The sequence below is a fragment of the Vidua chalybeata genome, chromosome 27, assembly GCF_026979565.1.
Source record: "Vidua chalybeata isolate OUT-0048 chromosome 27, bVidCha1 merged haplotype, whole genome shotgun sequence".
Lineage (NCBI taxonomy): Eukaryota > Metazoa > Chordata > Aves > Passeriformes > Viduidae > Vidua > Vidua chalybeata.
The window spans coordinates 407,018-430,459 of NC_071556.1; the positions used below are offsets into that span (position 1 = coordinate 407,018).

The following is a 23,442-nucleotide window of genomic DNA, read 5'->3' on the forward strand; positions in this document are numbered from 1 at the left end:
CATTCTCTTAGGATCAAATGGTGAGCCAGGAGGTCATCACTGAGCTCTCCAGTACCACACACTAATTGGAAACAGCATCACACCCTTGCCAAAAGCCACTGCACAGCACAACAGCTCCATCAAATCAGTGAGGTCTGAAGCTTCTGCAAGGGCATAACTTTGGGATGGGGCAAAGGTCACAAGTCTGTTGCTGGGATGACAGCTCATAGGCAGAGGTCAGCCAAACTCTATGAATCTTTGGCAGATGTTTCCAGCACCCATCCAACTAGGAAGGTCACGTTTAAATGCGCAGTGTGTTTGGCCAGGTCTTAAGATGGGACAGGCTTCATTTATTTATAGAAAAGGTTTAGAATTTGTACCCTTCTATGCAAAGCAGTTATCAAATGCCTTGGTGTAACAACCAGCAGGTCACACAACACTGGCATTTGCTCAATACCTGCAAGGCAGTCTTCACCCCTTTGCAACATCAGAAATATGTACAGTAGCTGCGGGGTTAGTGCATCCTCTGGCAGTTATTCCTCAGCTTCATCGCCTTCCCTGAGTGGTGAAATGCAGTTTCAGAGCTTGAGGTTCTGCACAATCCAGCCTTGGACAGCTGTGACTTTGGTGTAGACACCAGGGAAGTATGGTCTGGCACAGCCATAGCCCCAGCTTGTGATTCCTGCTAGAAACCACTTCCCTGAAGGTTCTTTACATGCCAGGGGCCCACCTGCATCACCCTGCAGAGAGAGGAAAAGGATCCAGTATCAAACCACAAGCAGTGCAGCTCCCCCAGCTGTGAAAGAAGTCTTCTTTCTCTCTGGGGTATGGGCATTTGCTCTCCTATTCCCCACTTCCCCAGGAGCCCCATTCCAAGCTGGAGGACTGCTCAGTGATGTACCTGCATGAACAATCTGAACCTGGGGTTCTGGAACATAGAAGAATGTGTTCAGAGGTACAGTAGGGTCATGGAACAGGCTCCATGTGGTCTCTTGCTTAGCATTACCTCTCTGTGTATTTCCCTGACCTGTCACAGGTTGGTGGGGCATGCACAGCACGAGGTGTATGCAGGATGGACGTGGATAAAAGCAGCAGCCAGTTGATGAATGGACAGACATCTGAGCTAGGGGAGGCAGGGCAAGGCCCTCCTGAGAGAATATAGTCTACAGATTTGTCATGAGTTTGCTCTGTCCCAGCCACAGCATTTGCTGCTCTTGCACTCACTGAGCAGCTGTCGACGGTGCCCTGTGGGAAACCAGCACACAGCATCCTGCTGCTGATCTGGACAGGGTAGAACTTTTTGCAGGCCTGGTCTCCGATCATGTTCACTGCTGCTTTTTGCAGGTGCTTTGACATGAGACCTGAGGAGACAAGTATTGCTGTTAGCTGGGTAAAGAGCACATGAGAAACAGCAGCATGTGAAGTGGGGTCTCTGCAGCCTTACTTCCTTGCCTGAGGGAGAGACCTGTTCTGGGAAAGTGAGTCACCTGGTTCAGCAGAGCAAACTCTGGAAGGTCCCTTGGGTATATCATTTGTCAGGCAGCTTGGCTGACCAGACACAAATGATACTGGGTTGGTCCTTGTACTGCAGGAGCATAGCTGGAGCAGCTGCTGTGGGGGTGGAGAGCACAGTGGCTGGCATGTAGAAAGCTTGGGAAAGCTTCAGGAGGGAAGAGGTGTGATAAAATGGAGGAGTAGTGTGCATGGTAGCTGGGGAGGAGATGATGGTGACACCAGGCCTTGCCCAGCTTGGTATCCTCTGAAGCATATGGCCTAGGATGGGAGTGCTTGGGATAGTGGTGTGGGAACTTAGATGTTTGGGGTTGCAGTGTTGCAGTGTAGGTGGCCAAGCATTGAGCTTGGCCATCATGGTTGTGGGAGGGCCCTCTTAGCCAGTACCTCCTTCCTTTGTGGAGCCCCAGCCTGTGATGAAGCATCTGGCCCCTTCATGGAAGATGTGAGAATTGTCTGGGAGACATATAGGTCTGATGGTGCTGCTGAACGTGACAGGTGTGCTCAGTTCCAGTAGTGCCACATCATAGTCTAGGCTGTAGATGTTGTAAAAAGGGTGTTTGTAGATACGAAATATTTTCTCCATTTTGCCATCGATGCCACTCAGGAAGGGTGTTCCTAGAAAGGCCACCCACATTTTGGGGTCACTGTAACTGCAGAAAGACAGCAAACCTGGCTGTTAGGAGCATAGCCTCACAAGGAGGGCCATACCTCCACTTGCAGGGTTGGCCACACCTTGGGAGGTCAGGACCCCTGTCTCCAGAACAGTGGGTGTACTCAGGCTTTGTTCCACCCATTCCTTTCCACACTTACCTATAGGGGCATTTCTCTGATAGGGGGTGTGTGCTTCCTGTGGGGCACAGCATGCCAGCCAGGTGCTGGACCACAAGGGAAGGGAAGGGCAGGTTGGCTGATGGGACTGAGGCAAGAACCAGCTGACTTAACTAGCTTATCTCAGACTTACATGTCAAAGCAATGAGCTGCAGAGAGCAGCCAGCGATCAGCAATGAGGACAGCCCCACACTTGTGCTCCTTCCGCCGAAGCCAGAGACTGACTTGCCAAGGCCATTCTCCTCGAGCCGCACTGCTGCCACCCACAATCTTGCTAAAGGCCAGAGCGGTTGTTGAGCCACAGTCTGGAACACAGGAAGAAGCACCATGGTTTTAAGTAACTATAAATGAAAGGAATGGCTTCCTGCCTTCCCTAACCTGTGCTGTGTGACAGTCTTCTGGGGGAGCATGTACAGGACAGTAGGATCTGATGAATTAGTTCATCCAGCTGAGGCAAGGCTTGACAGACAGGGTATATTTTGCAGACTTGTTATCACAGATCACACCTTCCAGAGATGTGGTATGCAAGGAGCGGATGTTTGGATGGACTGGCTCAGCTATCAAATGGCAAAAAATGTGCAGCCCGAAGTGCAGTCCCAGGGACGCCAAGACACTTTCTGGGCTGCCCTGTTGTGCAGAGCTGTCTTGCCACCTTGTGCTACCAGACTGACTGGCCAAAAGGCCTGTGTGCTGGGAAATAGGTTCTAATGTCTGTAGCAGAGTAGAAGAGGCTGTACTTTCTGGCAGTAAATTTGGATCCAGCTCATCCAGCTTTATCTTGGTGTAGGGTCTGGCAGAGCAAGTACGATCTGGACCACAGTGGGCTGACCTAGGCCCCCAGTGTGTGGGCCCAAGACAGCCAGTGTGAATACGGTGGGTACCACTGTGGAGTCCGGGTCATGTAGAGCATAGCTGGCAGCAGCCACAGGCTACAGAGGAGAACTCACCACAGTTGTGCTCATCGAAGCCGTTGCTGCAGTCCACAACACCATCACATTCAGGATTTTCTTTTCCAATACACACCTTGCTGGAGCACTTGAAAGTGAGGCTGGTACAAGGCACCACTGGAAGGCAATAACCCATGACCTGCTCAGTACCCTTTATGCTGGAGGCCTCCTGCTAACACGTCAATGCATCAGTTATCAGTTTTACCTGGGGTTTGGGTAGACTTGGCAGTCTCGGTCGATCTCAGAGCTGTGGAGGTTTCACTCATGGTAGTAGTCAGCTTTGTTCCCAGGGTGGTTCTGCTGGCTGGACCTGCAGCCACTGTGCTGGGCCAGATAAAAATGGCTGTGGTGGAAGTTCTAGGAATGGCTGAACTGGGAGGGATGCTTGTGCCACCACTGGGCAACTGGGAGATGGTGTCCAGGATCCAGTCTGTGAGTTTGGTAATTCTGGAATACACACCAGGTCTCATAGCCTGGGCACAACCAAATCCCCAGCTCACGATGCCAGCAAGATAAAACACTCCCGGGGTCACCTCACAGGCCAAGGGCCCACCTGAATCTCCCTGCAGAAGAAGCAAGGCAATGGCTGCTCAGTCCAATCAGGTCTGCCCCTCAGACACACCAGAAGGACTTAACTACCCCCAACTCTTCTTTCTCCAGCCTTGTGGGCCTGTCTGCTGTCATGCAGTGTGTATGCAGGGCATGAGTGTGGAGAAATTGAAGTTAGGGTCAGTGGCTCAACCTGGCTCCTGTCAGCACCTTTCCACAGCTGCCACCAACTGCCACTGACTCACTGCCACAGGAGGAGACCTACTTCATCCAGGATTTGTCAGACAGAGTGGTGGGATGTTGGGTTTAAGTCATTCTCAACTTGGTGGAGCTTTTTTTACTTGTCTAAATCTCCAAAGTAGTGGGCTGGGGTTTTTTGTGCTCAAGTACATGTGAATTACACAACCAGATTACAGCAGCTCAGTAAATATTTCACAAGGATCTGCTGAAGGCAGAGTTAGCCCAGCTTTATAGAACAATCTACAGAGTAGAGAAATCCCACACTTTTACCTGGCATGAGTCTACCATCCCCTCCATGAAGCCAGCACAGATCATTCGGTCAGTGAGGGAGAAGTTGTAGAGGAAGTTGCAGGTGTTCTGTTCTATGATGCCCACAGATGCTTTCTGCAGGATCTCGGGCTTAGTGTCTGCATGAAAACCACAGAATTAGTGACTGCAGCAGAGAGAAGGAGCTAGCTAATGGCTTTTAGATTGACTCAACACATATTTTTGGAAAACAGGCTCTAATCCTACATGGGAATTGAGTCCTATATAACGCGTTTCTCTGCAGCTCTGAAGCTTGTGGCTCCCCCCAGGGTGCAATTTCGTGTCTGTGCTAAGGATTCTGCACACAGTTTGTGTCCCATGCTCCTGAGAGTTTGTGGGCTTCTTGTCAGCTGGATTTCTTTGGTATCACATGTGCCACTCTCAGGCCTTCTCGCTATAGTGGGATCTTTGCTTATCTCATCTCTGTGACTGAGAGTGGCTGCTGTGGCTGACATACCATCCTGCCAGAGCTGCAGCAGGCTCTGAGGCAAGCACCTGGCCCTTGCTTAGCACGGTAGAGCTACTGAGGGCAGTCCAGCAGGTTTCTTCTGGTTCCCACCAAGCTGCTCTCTCCATTTTCTTCTTTGCTGGTGACTCCTAGGTAACTGTGGCTTAAGGTAGTGCTCTGTGTGCCTTTATTCTTGCTTATTCTTGTGTTTCTGTCAGTTCCTGACTGTCCCTGTTACTGACCCCTGTTCTGTACATTCCCAGGACTGTGGGTCACAGTGGCACAGGCTTTGCTGCTCAGGGTATCACTGCTCTAAGGCAAATCAGCAGGTAATGCATTACTGCTTACCATTCCCTTCCTGGAGGTCACCCCATCCAGAAATGAGGCATTTCTTGCCAACAGGAAACTTCTGCATGGCAAGTGGGAGGCACACAGGCTGTATGTATTTGTTGAAGACAAGAGGTCTTGCCAGTTCAAGTACCGCAATATCAAAGTCCAGAATCATGGGGTTGAAGAGGGGATGTGGGATCACTCTTGTTACATTGACTTTCACTGCATTCTCGTCTGTTCCATTTATTGATGTTGTTCCCACATAGGCTTCAATCTCTTCTGGCATTGTCCTGCAAATACATAAACCTAAATGTGCATACTCACACACTTATCCCTGGCATGAATTCTGATATTGAAATTACAGACAGCTTTACATGATCAGCATGCAGCAGAGCAGTCCTGCTAAGTCAGGCCCAAAGAACTGTTTCCAGCAGTGGCACCTGTTGGATATTACCTGAAGATCAAATAAACATATAATAATAATAATCGTCTCTTCACCTCCAGAAATTTGTGATTTCAGGAGTGTTCTAGCACACAGGTGGTGTCTCTGTATTCAGTAGGTCTTGCTGGATTTTTTTTGTTTTATTTGGATTTTCCTAAAGTTGTGTTTTATTCTTTTTTTTTTTTACCCCTGGTGAATTTTTAATATTCAGCTTAATGACATTTGTTTTAAAAACTGCTTCCTTTTGATTGTTTTCCACCTACTTTTGGTGATTTGATCTTAAAAATACAGTCAGAAGACATTCCCTAAACACTTTGTACCCTTCATTATTGTACAGTCCCATCAAACACTGCCTTCCCATTAGTTGTTTTTTTTTTCCCATGTCTAGTCTGATCTATTTTGTTGTGCTTGTTATGATGCTGCTCCACACCCTGCTCACCCCTGAGCCTTGTGTACACATTCACACAGTGTTACTCTTGCCCTCCCTGTGATGTTGGAGCAATTGGTGTGCTGTGCATTACCAGCAACATCCCGCTCATCTCCCTTGTTTTTTACTGCATTCCTGTGCTCATTCACTGCCCCTGCCACAGGACCACTGCTGTCAGGGCAATATCCACATGTTTCTGACCTCTTGTTTTTAATTGCAACAGCTGATGGAGACATCCTCATTCACAGACAGACAGCACTGCTGGTTTTGCAGTGTACCTCATTTCACACTTGCCTACCTTGCATTTCACTTGCTCCTTTATTACCCAGCTATTTAATGCATGAGGTTGTCTTAAAATCCTTCAGAGTTAGTAAGCCACCTTTTCCGCTTTCACGAATCTATTCTGGACAAGCATTATCTTCTTGCTACTCACTACTTTAGGCTACTTATAAACCTAGGCTTGGGTTATTGCAGGTTATTGCAGGATTGAACTGAGCACTTTCCCTTTACCAACTGACCATGTGTCTCTATTTCACATATTACAGACAAATTTTTAAGGTTAAGTTTATTAAAGAAACTCTCTTGTGGCACTTTCTTCCACTCCTCTTAAATATGTTGTCCTTTCTCCCTGATCAGGCTGCTTTAACCTTTCTCTGCCTCATTCCAACCTCCCCACAAACTTATTTTTGCTATGAATGTCTGGTTATAGCAAAAATTAATGTCCAACATGTGTTCTTGATTTCCATTTCTTGACTCCAGTGCCACACTGGATTTGGTTGCACAGCTCTGTGCCAGTGGGCAGGTGAGCTGGAGCAGGGACAGGGATGGGCTCTTACTCATTGAAGCAGTGAGCTGCTGACAGCAGCCAGCGGTCCCCAATGATGGTGGCTCCACAAAAATGTCTGGAGTCTTCTTTCAGGCTGACTTGCCAAGGGATCTCTCCTCTGGAAGCATCTGTTCCTCCCACAATCCTACTGGGTTTAGAGAACCCGGGTCGTCCTCCACACTCTGAACAAAAGTCAAAGCATGACTTGTGAGTATTCCTAGCAGAAGACAAGCAAGGAAAGACTTTGCTCTCTTTAACCAGTAAGCCTTAGCAGGGACAGGCTAGGCCTGAGTGTAAGACATCTACCCACGCCCTGATGGCTGATAGTGGCAGTGCCTGATGGTGGCCATATACAGCCGGACTTTCACACAAACTGCTGTTCTGCATCTTGCTCTTGGCAAGTTGTGAATCCTGGGCCTTTCTCGAAGGCAGAGTAATCAGTAGCTCCATGCCTCAGCCTTGCCATTCCAGATAAAAAGTTTATTCTAGATTTAGAAAAATACCCTTCATTTGCATCTCCTTGCAAAGCTGCTGGGAGCGCTCCTTGGAGTGGAAAGGTCATCCTGCAGACACTTGCCCTCCTTCCCTTCAGGAAGCATGGCTGCTGTGAAGGGGCAGCCATCAGTGCTGAACTGCTGGGAGCTCCTTAGATGGCCAACAAAAGTAAGTGATCAACAGGTTAAATACTGTCAGATGCTGCTGTGCTTTAGTGACCTGTTCTGGGCCTGCCAGAGCAGACCAGTTACACAGCAAGATTACACAGTCACAAAAGCAAAGGAGCGCATGGAACTGCAGAGGTACTGAGTGACTTTGCAAGGTTGCTCTGGACTGAGCCAGGGCAGCCATATAGTGTCATTTGTGCCTTAGCACTTCGGCAAAGTTGTGTGGCTCACCCTACGAAAGGTCAGCTTAGGTCAGCAGAGGAATGAACCTGATGTTTAGACCAGTACCTGCCAGTCTGCCTGCCAAGGTACACCCGCTGTGGGTGCTCATACCTTGTGGTCCTGCTGCAGGCACTGGCCTGCTGCCAGCTGGGGCTGCTAAGGTGGTCGGAGTTGCTCTGGTGGTGGTGTTGACCTCTTCAGCACTGATCATGTTACTGCTAGTCCTGAAGTGCATTGGAGGAACAGTACGGGCTATGGAGGTAGGGAAGGCTGAAATAGCATCCAAGATCCAGTCTCTGAGTTTGGTAACACGTGTGTAAACCCCAGGCCGCCTGGCTTCAGCACATCCAATACCCCAACTCACAATTCCCGCCAGAAAAAACCTGCCAGATGGTTCTTGGCAAACCAGAGGCCCACCAGAGTCACCCTGCAAGAGAAAACAGATGATGAGCTCTCCTTGGGGATGCACTGAGCTTGCTCTGGCCACCCTCAGCATCCCTCTAACAGCTGGGGTCTCTCTGTCCCTGTGTATCCTAACTCACTTCATATTTGCTCCAGCCTAGTGATGAGTGGAGCACCTTTGTGCTGGCCTTTGGGTGTTTCTCCATGTGGGCACGCTGTCCTGCTATTACACAGAAGCCTTGTGCCCTTTATATGCCAGAAGAACAAAGGACACAATCTGTAAAATCTAGGATTAAGCATTTCTACTGCTTTAATAATTTGTTAAACCTCATAAAGGTTAATCCTAGAAGCCTGTACACAGCCAGATGATGAGTGTTCATTGCCTGATACACAACCCAGGGAGACCACATTAATGTTTGCATCAGGTTTTCTTGATTTGGCCTATGGTTCCCTGGTCAGTTCTTGGTTCTTGTGGGGCCCTGTGACTATCATGATGGACATGTGGTGTCTGTGAAGCTGGTAATGCCTTCTGGGGATGAGATTGCTCTAGATCAGTAATCAATAACCAGATGGGTCACGGTCATCACCCAACCTTGAATCTTCAATTCTTGGCCTCTTCTCTGGTGTTTGTGCTGTATTTGGTGCAGAAATACGAAGCACTACCACCAGAAAAGTGCAGATTTGTTTAGCTGGTTTCTTTTGGTTTGAATGTTCCTGCCAAACCACAGAGACAGACCTGGAAATCACAGTCCTCCTCCAGCATCACAGTTCTCCTCTCTCCATACTATCAAAGGCAGGTCTGCTTCCAGCTGACCACTTGCAGTTCCAGGATGGATAAAGGCTAACTAAAAAACCACTCTGTTGTTCACCAAAAACTGTTGTGTATGTTTTAGTTTCCACTGCTGCCCTTTGCCCATCTGGATTTTTATCTGAAGACCTGTGTGGAATATTGGTAGGGCCAGAACTAATGACAGCTCAGGAAGATGAGAAAAGTAGTTAGCTGAAAGAGCCCCTTAAACAATAGTGCCCTGCTCTAAGCAGTAGAGAACATATCCTCATTTGTGTCTTCTGCAGTCACAGATCCGTGCTTGGGTCCAAGGCAGGGCCTCAAACCTCAATGGGAAACAGTGACGATAGTGTCAGTTCTGCTTCTTGAAGTGTCACTTGGTGCATACTGGGAGGGAAAAGCCTTATGCGGGCAGGTGTGCCATCTTCTCTGGGCAAAGCTTACCTGGCAGGAGTCAACTTTCCCCTCCAGGTAGCCAGCACACATCATCCTGTCTGTGAGGACATGGCTGTAGAGACTGGAACATAGGTTCTGGTCTAAGAGCTCCACTGTTGCTTTCTGCAGGAACTCAGGCTTCACCACTGAATGAGAAAAAGACAATTGTGAGCTCAGTGCAGGAAGCCCTGCACAGGATCAGCAGCTCAGGGTACAACCCACCTCAGCTGGCCAGAGCAAGGTCCGAGTTCCCTTCCCTGATGCCTTCTGCCCCACTCACACCCCACCATGTCTCCTCTGCTGCCTGCCATGCTTTGCTTACAGAAATCCTCCTTGAGGTAGCCCCAGCCAGAGATAAGGCACTTCTTGCTCGTGGGGAAGTGATGGCCAGCATCTGGCAGGCACACAGGCTGGATGTACTTAGTGAAGGTCACAGGTCTCTTCAGCTCCAGCACAGCCACATCATAGTCAGCTGTGTCAGCATTGTAAGAGGGGTGTGGGATGATCTGTGAAATGTCCATTTTCACTGCACTGCCATCAGAGCCTCTGAGGGAAGTGGTCCCTGTGTAAGCTGCCCACATGGCTGGGTCCTGAAACCTAGAGGAGAGACAGTGGGGTCCACGTGAGCCTGCAGCCACAACATTGTCCTGCAAACCCAAGCTGCCTACTGCCCATCCTGCCATCCACTCCGGGAGTGATGGAAACTCCTCATCCTCCCTGTGGTGGGGCAGAGAGGTGCAATGGGAGCTTGAGCAGATACGGCAGCTTTTGGAACAGGGATGGAGGGTGGAAAGTGGTGTGACTGAAACTTACTCAGTAAAGCAGTGAGCGGCAGACACCAGCCACTTCTCTGTGAGGATTGCAGCACCACAAAAGTGCTCATTGTTCTCTCGAAGGCTGACTTGCCATGGGAACTCCCCTCTGGATGCCTCTGAGCCTCCGACTATCCTGCTGGCAGTCTGCATGGCAGGGCGACTCCCACAGTCTGAAAGGGAGGAGAAAGTCAGTGCATCAGGATCCTGCTACTGCACCCCAGCAACATGCTCTTGGGGGCAAGTGGGAAAAGCTGCTTCAGCTTTGTGTGTGCTGTTGGCATATGCTCAAGCAGCAGGGTGGTACTTGGGATGTCACAGAACAGCCTTTAACCTGCAGGCTTGGGAAGAGCACTGCAAAGCACTGGGCCATCACAGCATCCTCCCTGAAACTTTTCTAGAGCAAGAAACTGCAGAGCAGCATCCTGACTAGTTTGATGAGCTTAGCTACTGCCTTGTAATAAGCTTCCAGCAGCTCATGGACATGTGGCTCTTGTCCATTGTGCCAGCCCACCAGGAAGGTAGACCTTGTCACGACCCATCACAGTTGATGGGACCAAGGTGTTTCCAGGGCACAGTGTCCCTCATCCCAATGCAGCCATTTACTATTGGCTTGAAAAGTCATGTCATATCCTTGGCTGTCTTCAGTGCCTGAAAGCCACTGGTGTCCCGCCTGTCAAGGTCTCCAACAGTGGGTTGTGGCTGGCCTCTATGTCCAGGAGACCTGCTGTGGGAGATTCAGCACAGCCCCTTCCATCAGAGGCATCAGCACAGCCTGTTTGGCTCTCACATTCAGGGCTTTCTTTTCACATACTGGATGTTGGAGCAAGTGATTGCCTGTGTCCCAAGGGCAGCTCCCTGGGGACAGCGAGGCTTGAGTCACTCATGTCTTCTGCAGTCCACACAACAACCCTCCCCTGGCTTCCCCAGGGGCAACCACCACTGTATCCTTGTCCTTCTGCTCCCTGGCTGCCCCAGAGTCCCTGCAGGATTGCGCTGGGAGCAGAGCTGCAGCTTGTTTTGAGCTTACCGGCCCCTGGGCCACCAGGCTATGAACAAGATGGGGCCCAAGCCTGTATCTGTATCTAGGCTGCTGGTGAGAAAGAAGAGAAGGAGGTTGCAGAGTGCAGGTGATTATTCCTGCTGCCTGGCTCTTACCTGATTTCAGTCCAGGTCTGTGGGAAGAAACTTTGTTGGGACCTGGGACAAAGAGGAAGGAATCAGGATCAGCAAGGGCAGGGCAGCCCAGCCTCAGGTCCTGGAGCTGTGTTCCTGGGCTGGGGCTGCCACAGGCACTGCTGCATCTTCCTTTCCTGCCTGGTGATCTCTTTGCCCACCCGTGGCCAGTGTGAGGCAGGGTCCAGGTCCCTGCTGGGGACCCCTGCTCTGCCACGAGGCAGGGGAGAAGCAGCACCCTACTGCCCTGCAGGCTTTGGAGTGACTCCACGTGCAGAGAGAAATTCCCAAAAGCTGTGGCAGTGAGCTGCCTCTCAGGAGTAGACTGGGGCTGAACCTATGGAATGCTGTTTGCCTAAAGCCAAGGGGACTCTCAGCACCTTCCATTTGGACAGCACAAGGCTCCCAAAGATTCAGGGATCCTGCCCACTCTGGCAGAGGGTGCAGAGGGAGCTGCAGAGGAGCCCACACCTTCTTGTTTCCCAGGCTTATGGGTTTTTGTTAATTGGCTGGATCTGGAGTCCTATGGTCACATGCAACTCCACAGTCACAGAAGGAAAGGAGAATTTCTTGTCAGGTGGTTTCAGAGAGTAATTCAACTATGAGAAATAGCAACCTGAGCTGTAGTTATTGCTACAGCTCTGAGGTCTGCCTAAGGGCTGCTGTGCACAGGTAGGTACAGATAACCCAGCCATTAACCTCCTGGAGCTTCATTCCCTGTCCCTCAGACTGTTTCCAGGTGCTGCAAGAAAAGCCAAAGCAGTTGCAATTTATGCTTTAGGTTCTGTCGTTGCTGTGGGCCCCTCAACCTGCTCTTGCAGTGCAGAGCAGCTGGACAGCAATAGTGTTGGAGGGGTATCTGGGGACCCCACAAATGTCCCTTAAGCTGACAAGATCTAGGCTGGTTTCTGCTGCTGTCTGGTGAAGCTGGAGCAGCTGGGAGCCAGGCAGATCATTTTATCAGTTTGCTGGGTGCCTGCCAGCACTCCAATTTCTAACACTGCTGCTGGGCACAAAGCCTTGACTGGATATCCAGAGCTAAAACCCCGCAGCACTTTGGCTGAACCTAATGGTGGCTTAGCTGTGGCAGCAGGGTGGCAGAAACCCCAGCAGAGGGCACCCTGCTCTGCCTGGCCGCAGTGGCAGGAGGGCCATACCTGCGAGAGAAGCTGAGGAGATGGTCCCGTAGGCAGCCAGGGAGAAACCCTGCTTGTGCAGGGCAGCCGCCAGCCCATGTCTGAAAGCTTCCTCCTCCAAGGTAGAGCTCAGGGGTTGGGAATCCTGGGGGGTGAAGAGGAGGCGGAAATGGACGATCACACTGGAGTTTCCATTCCTATTGGGAGACAGAGAATTAAGGGGGACCTTGGCTTCATGATCAGTACAAGGGTCAGGTTCCTGTGCTAGCTGTCTACGGGGAACTCAAAGGAAACAAATCTTATTCTTAATATTTTGATTCTTAATAATTTAAGGTTTCTCTGGAGATGGGCTCTGGGTTGAAGCGGTCATTTGAATTTTTTTTCCCTTTGGCCCAGCGCTGTGGTTGAACAAAATTGTTTTCCTCTGCCTTTCTGAACTGCATTTTGAAATTAAAAAAATCCAGAACATTGTTGCAATCCCAGATGAAAATACAGCCTTGACCAAAAAACAGTTTCTCTTTGTATTAGCTTTGAACAAGAGCACAGGTGTGAATTCACTTTCATGGTGAGGCTTGTCAGAATGGTCTGAAACATGAGCTGCAGGGTCTGCAGAGGATCTGCCTACACTCACCTGTAGCCCAGGATGGTGCAACCAGTGCAACTCCAGTTTAGCTGGGAGTCTTGGAGACTGGACAGAAACTGCAAAGCAAAGAGCGATGGTCACACACTTACTGGACCCCAAGGAGGTGGGAATAGATGATGCCTGGGATTTTGCTGGAATGTGGAGCTGTTGATGCATGGTCTCTTGTCTCTGTAAGCAGAAGCACCCATGTCCAGCTCATATGTAAATTTTTTCCCACCCTGGCTTTTAGGGCATGAGGTAGTACATCTTTTTTTTATGCAAGGAATAGGCCTGAACACACATTTCCCATTCCGTGAATGTCTCTCAGGGCCCTGACAGGGCCTCTCAAAGTGCAGTTCAGCCCCACAGTGTACCCTGCTGATGTTTAAGAATTCCTAGTTTTACTCCTGCCCTTGGCATAGAGATTCTGCTGGTGCTACCACTGGAGTATTTCACAAGCGTTTTTCCAGAAGGCCCAGATCAACTCACCAGCCTCTCAAGAGCAGGTGTCAGCACCCTGTAGTAGTCTGAGTTCTCAGTCTGTAAGCTGCTATTGAACGTGATTCCTTGCAGCTCCACTGTGTGCTCAAAGCTGGCCTCTTCCACAGAACGGCAGGCTGCCAGAAAGGGAAGGTGTCTGTCAGAGGCAGCTTTCCTCACAGCTTTGCAACATTAATATCGTCATGTCCTTCAAACCCCCTGTTTTCAGCAGCTTGACTGTCCCTGAGCATCCCAGCTGCCTCAGGGGTGCCCCATAATGGGATGGGGGTACCCTGCGCATGTGCAGTAACAGCATTTTGTACTGAACTTGTTTGAACTCGAAAACAGTGGACTTTTGTCAAGCCTGAGATGGAAATTCATGAACAGATGGTTATAGCCTGGCAACCTGAGACTGGCCCTTTCCTTGCAGAAACAGCTTCGGGAAGGTTCTGCTGGGTACTGAAGCCACCTCAGAAAATGTAACTGTACAGGTGGCATGTGTCATGTCATGCTGGGGTCCTCACTGGGGTGCTGGCCTGAGGTGGCATCTGGCCATAGGGCAGCAGAAGCAGCAGGAGGGAGGTGGAAGAGGGAGGGAGATGGTGGCCATGCTCTGGAGTGGGACAGTAAAACAGGTAGTGCTCAGTGGCTGCAAGTGGTCGTGATAGGAAATGGCAGAAGCAGCAAGGTACAGTGCAAAAAAATTCAAAGTCACTGAGAGAGATTACAGGACAGAATCATAGAATCATGGAATTGTTTAGGTTGGAAAAGACCTCTGAGATCATTGAGTCCAATCATTTCACCAGCACTGCCAAGGCCACCATTAACCCTTGTCCCCTAATGCCACATCTACATGTTTCTTAAATTGCTTAAATTGCAGGGATGGGGATTCCACCACTGCTCTGGGCAACCTGTGCCTGATCCTGATGGCCACACTATTGCTTCAGCAGATCAACATCCCACCCAGCTTGGGTTGTCTGTGAACTGACTGAGAGTGCCCTTGATCCCCACTGAAAAAGGTATTTCACAGAGCTGGCTTCAAAGTGGCCCTGAGGAATACCACTGGTCACCAGTCTCCAGCTGGATGTGACTCCATTCACTACCACTCTCTGGGCCTGGTCGTCCTGCTAGTTTTTACCCCTTAAAGAGCACACCCATCCAAGCCATAAGCAGCCAGTTTCTCCAAGAAAATGTTTATGGGAAATGGTGTCAAAGGCTTTACTGAAGTTGAGGTAGACCAGATTCAGACCCTTTCCCTCATCTACTAGGCAGGTCATGTTGTGATAGAAAGACATCAGATTGGTCAAGCAGGAAAGGAATAGAGCACATGTGTCATGAGACAAGTGCTCCAAAGTCACATATTGAGAACATGAGCTGACTACAGCCCTTGTAGTTTTTGTGCATTGTGCAGAAAGGTGTCTGCATTTTGTCCTCAGTAGGAGGATTTTTGCTATAAGCAGTGCAGACCACTTCTCTTTTGGAGCTGATAAACTGAAGGAATGTACCTGGCTGCACACTCACCCAGCAGGATCCCCAGGCAGAGGGCTGTTGCGCTGCCTGCCACGGCAGCAGCAGCGGTTACCTTCCAGCAGCAGGCCCCCAGTCTCCTCCTCTGGGTGCCTTGCCCTGGCTTTATCTGGTCCATGCTTTCTGAGCAGCTCTACAGATGGGTTCTGTGATTAAAAAGAAGAGAAGGAAAATGACAAGACTGGGATGAAATCTGTCATGCCACTTAAGGTTACCCCAGAAGCATCATTGTCTGCTCCTGCTGGACCATTCCGACCTGGCTGTGGAAGTCTAGGCATTAGACTACTTATATCCCCAAGGTGCATGTTATATGGATTAAAAGTCTTTAAGTAATAAACCTCACCCTGCAGTTGTTCATAAGGCAGATTCCAGGGTGAAGTTTCATATAGCCCAATGCTATTCCACATTTTTTGCAGTAATTCTGGAGGAATTATAAAATCACAGTGGGTGATTCCCCCCCCACCACCACTTTACAGCATTTAGCTGAGAGCTCCCAATGCCTAGTAATGTGGCACGATTAATATGTCCTTTGCTTACAGCTTTGCTGCTACCCTGATGAGCAGATTCTCCTTCCCTGTGGCCAGCATTAGCACAGGTGCTTCCAGTATTTTGTCCCAAGTGGTCCTGCACCAGAAGCAAAGCCCCTTCATGTCACCTTTTCTACCTCCACATTTTCCTTTGCTTGACTGGTTTCAGTATGTCAATGTTTTTCATGCACTGAAGATGCTCAGATGGGATATGGTGTTCCAAGTGTGAATTCAAAAATGCCAAAAATAGCAATAATATCTCTCTTGGGTTTTTTTTTCCCTCTGCAGTCTTGCTAGTACAAGCCAGACTATATCTGGCCTTTATTTGCACATCATCAACAATTGGGTATCACTAGGAATGAAAACAGCCTGTAACATACATAGTTATAACATCATTCAGACAGGTTAGTATCTGCAACAAGCCTGATGAGACAAGGAGGGACACTGATTTCCTGTGGTCTTAAAATGTATTAAATTACTGTATTAATATTTCTCCCTCATAGGCATGAAGAAGACGCATAATGCTGCTGTTCAAACTGGCAGGTTGAAGTAGTCTCACACAATTTGTGTGGTCAGAGTGGAAATCCACAGAAGTCCATCCCTCTTGGCCAAGGGTCCAGAGCTCTCAGCTGCAGAGTGAGTTTTTTGAGGACTTAGCCTCTAACTGCTGGGAAACTCAGATTTACAGGGGACACCAGAAAAGCCTAGGCAAGGCACAATCATCTCTCAAACTTATTCTCGGTATCGACAGTGTCAAGAGTACAAAACCCACACAGCTCTTCCCTCTTCAGTTCCAAAGTCTGTCCTGCTGAGGGACATCTCATGTAGTCACTTCCTATCCTCTCTGTGCTGTGAGAGGTCGGGCAGCCACAGCAACAATTCCCTTCCACTGTAAATCAGACTGTGACTTCAGAGAAGCTGCAGAGGAACAGCCTTTTCTAATGTAAATGCATCCAGCAATGAAAGGAAGAGGGGAGGAAAGGGATACCCGGAGAAGCAGCTCCCTGTTTCAGAAGAGCTTTTCAGTGTTTTCCAAGAGGCGTCAGCAGCTCTTTAAACCGAAGCTTCTAGATAAGAGATTTTAGAAGGTCACTTCTTTGTGAGGCAGCAGACAGAGAGAAAGGAGAGAGGAAGGGAGAGTCTGTCCAAGATGCCTCTTTTTTTCTAGCAGACATCCAAATATTCTTTTTCAGCTGTAACTGAGCCTGGCACAGATCAGCACTGTGGCCGCCAGGTTCTGCTAACAGCATCTCTGTTTGACAATTCAGCTCTGGCTAAGGGGAGACAAGTAGGGAACCTTTTTTTCCAGTGGTCCTTGTGGCCTGAATACACTGAATACATACAGATGAGGAATCTCTCCTTCCCTCTCTCGGTAGGTTTTGGAGTCACTGTCCCTCTTGCAGTGTGATGAATGTGGGCACTCAGAAATCTAGTTCAGGTGTGCTGACTAGTGCAACAGTGGACTTCAGTGGACCTCAAAGGTAGGACAGACACATCTGAGGGAAAAAATAAAGATTGCAGACAAAACTGGCTCTGGCTTATTGGGTTTTTTTTTGATAATACAATCTTAGTTGCATGTAAAAGTCATACTACAATAAAAATACTTGGAACCCTAGAAAAAAGTTTGTATTAGTGATTGCAGAGGCATTTTAACTAGAAAATAGACTATTTAGAGAAACTTTCCACTTCTCAAAACAGTCAAAACTTGTCTTTGCTCTCCCTTTTAGCATAAGGAAAGTTTATTTTCTTTTAGTGTCAGTGCTGTGAGTTTAAAAAGAATTAAAAGAACATGTAAATGGAAAGCCCATTTTGCAGTAGCAAAATAGAGATTGCAATTTTTTTTTCCTGAAAGATAAAAAGGATCATCTATAAATGCATAGTGGAGATCTGTGGCAAGAAGCTGTATGCAGTGAAAAATATTGTGACATAAAATCAGATGAGTGAAAAGTAGATTTCATTAGTGGGGCAGAAATTGGGAGAGTATTAACTGTCATGAGTTTCGAATAAGAATATTGAGAAGTAAAAGGACATTTATGGGTTTTTTGTCAGCTTATAAATTCTGAGTGGTTATAAAATATGATGCCCTTGTCAGCAGGGCTAAGAAAGTCCCCACACCAGTGGGGTGTCTCTTCACTGCTACATTTTAGCAGAGAAGGCATGTCTGATGTGCAGCAGAGTCAGCAAGAACTGTCCTGCAGACTGTCACCATCTCTGGTTGTCCCTGAGGATCTGCCACGGTGCAGGGAGTTGGTTACCACCCCTGTTCTGCTGCTGCTCAGCAGCCCAGGGTTTGTTTTCTCCACAGAAGTCTGAATTTTTCTCTAGGGCAGCCTTGAGTCATTCCATAGGATTTCCTTGGAAGATGGCTTTTATTTCTTAGCTAGTTCAAGTAGGGAAATTGTAAAATATAAAGCAATATTGTAAAAATATTCCTTTACCCAATTAGCTAAACTGTCACCAACACCTACTCTTCTCGTCAAAGAGGACAAGTAGCACATGTGTGTGAGTGTGAACCTGTGAGTATGTGTGTGTGAGTGTGAGTGTGAGTGTGAACATGTGTGTTAGTGTGTGAGTGTGAGTGTGAACATGTGAGTGTGAGTGTGAACATGTGTGTTAGTGTGTGAGTGTGAGTGTGAGCATGTGAGTGTGAGTGTGAACATGTGTGTTAGTGTGTGTGTGTGAATGTGGACATGTGTTAGTGTGTGTGTGAGTGTGAACATGTGAGTGTGACTGTGAACATGTGTGTTAGTGTGTGTGTGTAAGTGTGAACATGTGTGTGAGTGTGTGTGAACTCATGTGTGTGTGAGCTCTCGTGTGTCTCTGTGCATGCACAGTGTGTGTGAGAACACGCATGGTCATGCTGGGGGAATATCACCTGCAGGAGCAGCAGAGGGACAGGGCAGGGCCCCAGGAGAGGCCCCGTGGTTGTTTGCTCGTGCGCTGGCCGCAGTCCCAGCCTCCCTGTGCCAGGTGTCCCTCCAGCTCAGGGGATCCCACACACACCTGCAGGACTGGCCCAGTCTCCAGCACAAATGGTGCTGGTTCCTGTTTTCAGGTACAAACTGTCTTCCTGCAAAATGCCACAGCTCCTGAGTCTAAAGCACAGTGGTGACCTCCCAGTACTGTGCTGGTGAATGGTTTTCTTCATTCACCTCCACACACCCTGACCTTTCTTCCACTGCTTGGTACATCTCTTCCTTCACCTCAGCATGTCTTCGCCTTCATGTTTTCACCTCCTGAGACATTTTCTTCTGCCTTCCCAGCCTTCTCCAGTCTCTCTCCCATCAGGCGTGTTTACACTCCTGTCTTGCACTGCACTGCCCCAGGCTTCCTCCTGCTCTTCTCCAGCTTCTCCCATTCCCAGTCTGCCAGCCCCTACCAGCAGCCCTTGACCATGGGGACACAAGCTGAGGTGCCCTGCTCTGAACTGTTGGCCAGAGGAAAGAAAGACAGGAAAGAAATAGTGGTACTCATGTTTTCAAAAGTCAGCTTCACTTAGACATAACAGATGCAAGGAAACCCTGATGTCCCTCAAGGGATGATGCAAGAAAACCACTCCCCCATCCCCACACAACCCCCTGATGGTGACTCTGGGCTGCTCTGGGGTCTCTGTGCTGCATTTCTGTATTCTAGCATGGTTGGTTTCTCCCACACTGTGTTGATAAAGGGCAGCCAATATGCTGCAACCATTTGAATAACCAAATGTTAATGGAATATTTGCTTCATCCCATAATGGGGTAGTGTGGCTTTTAACACAGCAATATGGTGTCTACTGAGCTTTCAGACACAGGGGTTGTAAAACTGTCTCATTGTGACCTGTAAACCCTCACCCAGACAGAGCCTTTCAAAATGATGGCACAGGTATGAAAAACAAGCCACTTGCTCAAGGCAGACCACAAACTCAGCAGCAGATCTGCCTGCAGCCTCAGCAAGTAATGAGTCTGTGGCCAAAGGCAAGTAAGGACTATTGATTTTATCACCAAGATAAGACTTGTGGCACTTCAGAGGGGGAATACAGCAGAAGCAGGATATTTCTCCAGAAGGAGGTACCCCAAAATCAGAAAGCAGACTCCAATATGCCTCACTTAGTAGGTTCACCATCCAAAAATCACAGCTGCCAAAACAATAAACTTTTGGTGACATATATATGACACCAAACCCTGAGCCTGAGCAGGAGAGAAGACACTCATTTGCTGTAAGTGAAATGAGAAGCATGACCACAGGAGATAAGAGATGTGGGTGTGCAAACAGGTCTGCTGGCAGAGCAAGGTGGTGGGAACAGCCAGCCTCAAATATCTCTGTTAAAATGGGTCAAGCCTAGTGATTTTATCCTTACAGCTGGGAATTTTGTTGTATTGAAATGAAGCTCAGAACTTGTGTCAGCAGGTACTGAGAACGGTAGAATACTTTAGTGGGGGAGTGGATTTATAACCAGTGGTATCTATTGGGTGGTGGTGCAGTGTGAGGTCACGTTGGTCTGGAGAAGCCGAAAACTGTGTGCCAGTTCCTCCTTATGGCTCACTCTCTGAGTGGGGCTCCAGTGAAGGGAGTGTTGGAATTTATCTCAACACTGTTGCTTCCTGGTGAGCCCATATATTTCCCCTTAAACCTTCTGATGAGATGATCTTATGCCATGAAAAAAAAAGCCTATGCAGAGACAGCAGCAACTGGTCAAACAGATAAGAGGACAGAGCTCTCAGCATCAAAGTCAAACCTTCCCATGACCAGCAGACACAGGCTTGGCCACGTGGTCTTTTGTTTTGGGTGACATGAACTTCACCTATCACAGCACTGGTAGGTGCCAACAGGGCATTTCTCTAATCATTTTACTTTAACTCATCTCCAGTTTCTGTAATTGAGGTATTGAGCATATCCATGTTCCATCTCTCTGCAGGTTAACATTTAGAAGCAGTTGTGCTGCATTTAAAAGGCTAAACCCTACTTTCAAGCAGAAAGAAGCTCTTGTCACTTAAGAGAGTGCAGATTGAGCTGAGGACACCTCTTATTATTAAGGTGAATGAAAAGCCCTGACACTGCAAGCTCCCAGATCATGCAAGTGAGCAAATCTGAAAGCCCCTGCCACTCAGAGCAGTGAGGATCCTGCATCCCTGCTCACCTGCACCACTCATGAATGCATCTGGTTCAGGTGTAGTCCTGCTCCCAGAAAGCCAAATGACACTGTGCTGGCCTTGTTTATTGTCCCTCTTGGTCTACAAATGTCTCTCAATTTACAAGTAAGAAGATCCTCTCCCTGCCTGCCAGCCCAGCAGTCTCAGCTGGGGCATGACAGACAAGCTGAGCTCCCCAGTGCTCGTATTATCATGGGTAACAAAGGCTCTAACATCACTTCCACCTTGGAGACACTCAGTCCTGAGCTCTCTCTCTGGTAACAAAGTACTGGGCAGATTTGTACCTGCAATTGCTTCTTAAACTTGTAGCCATGGATTACACAATAAAATAAAGGCAGCCTTGCCCCCTTACCCCCCCCGCAATTGTGCTGGCTTGCAAACTCAGTACAGATAGTAAATACTGAATACACATAGGGAGTATCCAGTAAGCCAGGAAGTCCATGTTTGTCTGTTACTTTCCACAATAGGAGCACTACATAATTTGATACTTTTCAGCTCATGAATGGCCAAGAAAAACTCACATGCTTAACTCATGGCATTTCCTTCACTGACATTCACTCACCTCCCTTGAACACCGCCTGGCCCAGTGCAGAGGGTGTGGGAGAAATCTTGGTGCCAATGAAGCTGATGGACATACTGGGACCAGAGGCTCTTGGAGGAACAGGGGCTAAAGCAGAGGTCTTCATTTTGCAAATAATCACATTTTATTCTTTCTTACCAGCTTACATACATAAGAAGAAATGTGTAAAATACATTTTTACCTAGCTTCAGCTGTTATTACTGATTGTCAGGTAGGCATTAGTGTTCATAGATATGAAACCCCCAAGCTACCCTGAAATCAGTTACCTGCAATGCATGCTCCCTCAAAGGAAGAATTCACACAGAGAAACCAGTAAGTGATGAACGCTATCAGTCAAGCAGTGCACTCACAGCACCTGAGTCAATTAGAGGCCGCAGAGTGAAACTCTCCGTGTATCGATACGGGACAGTGCCACACGCTGACCTCCAGCGCCGAAGCTGTGTGCCTATGCACAGCTTCGGCCAGACCTCCTGCCTGGGGCGGCATCCGCGGGCAGAGGCCGCAGGACGCTGGCACAGAGCGGCTGCTCAAGCCCCGCACTGGGCGGTGTCCCCGCATGGACACCTCGCTTATAGGGACCTCCCTCGAGCAGGATCAGGCAGGATCGGGGGCTGTGCCGGAGCTCTTTGCAGGGCAGCAAGACAAGGGGATGTGAAGCAGCGACTCTCAAGGCCTTCCCTTCAACCATGGGGAAAAAAGAACCATCCGGCTCAATGATGGTGCTATTATAAGCCCATAGAGGTTGTTTATAAGAGTTTGTCCCATGCCTAGGTCGAAGCTGCTCGCTGCCACGGCTGTTTCACGCTTATATTTCCTACACTGATAATATTGATTTTTTCCAGCATTTAGGTCAAAATTGCACTTTTTGTTTCCCATGAAGTACCCTGAGTTTTCTTTCTAGGATATTTCCTAATTTGTTATAGCTTTCAAATAATATAGACCATTCTCTGCATTTGTTTTCCAAAGTGTTTAAGTAACTAAGATATTTCTCTTAACCAGTACTTTCAGAGAAGAGGATCTAGAGGTCACTGAATCATGTTAGAGTTACATGGAATCGAAAAGCACTAAAAAGCAATCCAGCATTACATAAGGAAAACTACTTAGCCATAAGCGACTAAAAGGAAGAAGTTTTTTTCATCTTTCAATCTTTTTTTTCCACTTTCAGTAAAAGGTGAGTTGAGCTGTTTTCCCCACAGGCATTAAATTCAGAAACAGGCTGTTTCCTCAGAGCCAGCAAAGCACGAGGGATTTCCCCAAGCATGGGGGAAGATCCAGCGTGGAGAAGCAAACTCCAGCTTGACTGAAAATCTGCGGGTGCAGGCAGCAAACCTGTCTGACCCTGATGGAGAAGCAATGAGGAAGAACAGAAGGAGGAGGAGGTGAAAAAAAGAGCAGGAGGAGAGGAGGGCTGCCTGAGCCCCAGCCAGGCAGGAGGGATCGCGCTGGGCGGTGGGACCGCGGGGCGAGGAGCATCCAGGGGTGGGTGCAGCTGTCGGGAAAGGTGCAGGTTTTTGTCTTCCCATCCGAGCCAAGAAAGCCCGGCACCTTGAAGGAAGTAAAAAGGGCTCCTAAGAAGGAGCAGGGACTCACCTGCTTTGCTTTTCCCGTTGCCACCAGGTGCCTTCCCCGGCAGCTCACCCGCCCCGGCCTGCGGGGCGCCGGCGGGGGCGGTGGGAGGCACTGGGGGAATTCGCGGCGGAGCTTAAAGGGACAGGCTGAACGACAGGAACGGGTCAGCCTGAAGAGCTGGTTTGTTGCTTTCACTGCTTTCACTGAACTTTGGAATTAAGCAATTTCCACCCCCAGCTCCGCTCGCTCTCCAGCTGCCTGCGTTGGGAACGGGACCAGTGATGCCCCAGCTCCTGCCTCTCCCAGCCACGAGACATTCCTGCAGTTCGCTGTACAGCTCCCACCCTCTCCAGCAGCAGGACCTAAAGGAAAAGAGCTGCCTGAAGTGGGGTGGTTCATACCTGCAGCACTGACTTTCCCCCCATCACCAGAACTCGGCAGCCTCCACACTGGGGATGATCTCTTAACCAGCACTGGCCCACGCACACAGAAACCATAAAGGGAGCTGTATTCCCAAAAAAACTCTACTAATTTCCTCA

General features: G+C 48.8%; 1 protein-coding gene across 4 annotated transcripts; it reads right to left on the reverse strand.

The window, feature by feature from the left end:
* Nucleotides 1-292: 292 nt before the first annotated feature.
* Nucleotides 293-23,061, reverse strand: TMPRSS9 (transmembrane serine protease 9). 4 transcript variants are annotated; one of them, XM_053966017.1, is made up of 19 exons: nt 22,925-23,061; nt 15,093-15,244; nt 13,581-13,708; nt 13,101-13,168; nt 12,491-12,666; nt 11,316-11,357; nt 10,159-10,330; nt 9,668-9,942; nt 9,355-9,491; nt 7,833-8,148; nt 6,848-7,019; nt 5,161-5,432; nt 4,329-4,465; nt 3,475-3,832; nt 3,270-3,386; nt 2,456-2,627; nt 1,879-2,027; nt 1,204-1,340; nt 293-719 (listed from the first exon to the last, which is right to left on the reverse strand). In XM_053966017.1, exons 2-19 carry the CDS (start codon nt 15,214-15,216, stop codon nt 558-560), a joined length of 3,114 nt encoding a protein of 1,037 aa, XP_053821992.1. In that variant the 5' UTR covers nt 15,217-15,244; nt 22,925-23,061; the 3' UTR covers nt 293-557. The 4 variants fall into 4 exon arrangements, with proteins under 4 accessions (XP_053821992.1, XP_053821990.1, XP_053821991.1 ...); XM_053966015.1 differs by having other exon boundaries at nt 1,879-2,144; XM_053966016.1 differs by lacking the exon at nt 22,925-23,061 and having other exon boundaries at nt 1,879-2,144; nt 15,093-15,251.
* Nucleotides 23,062-23,442: the final 381 nt, after the last annotated feature.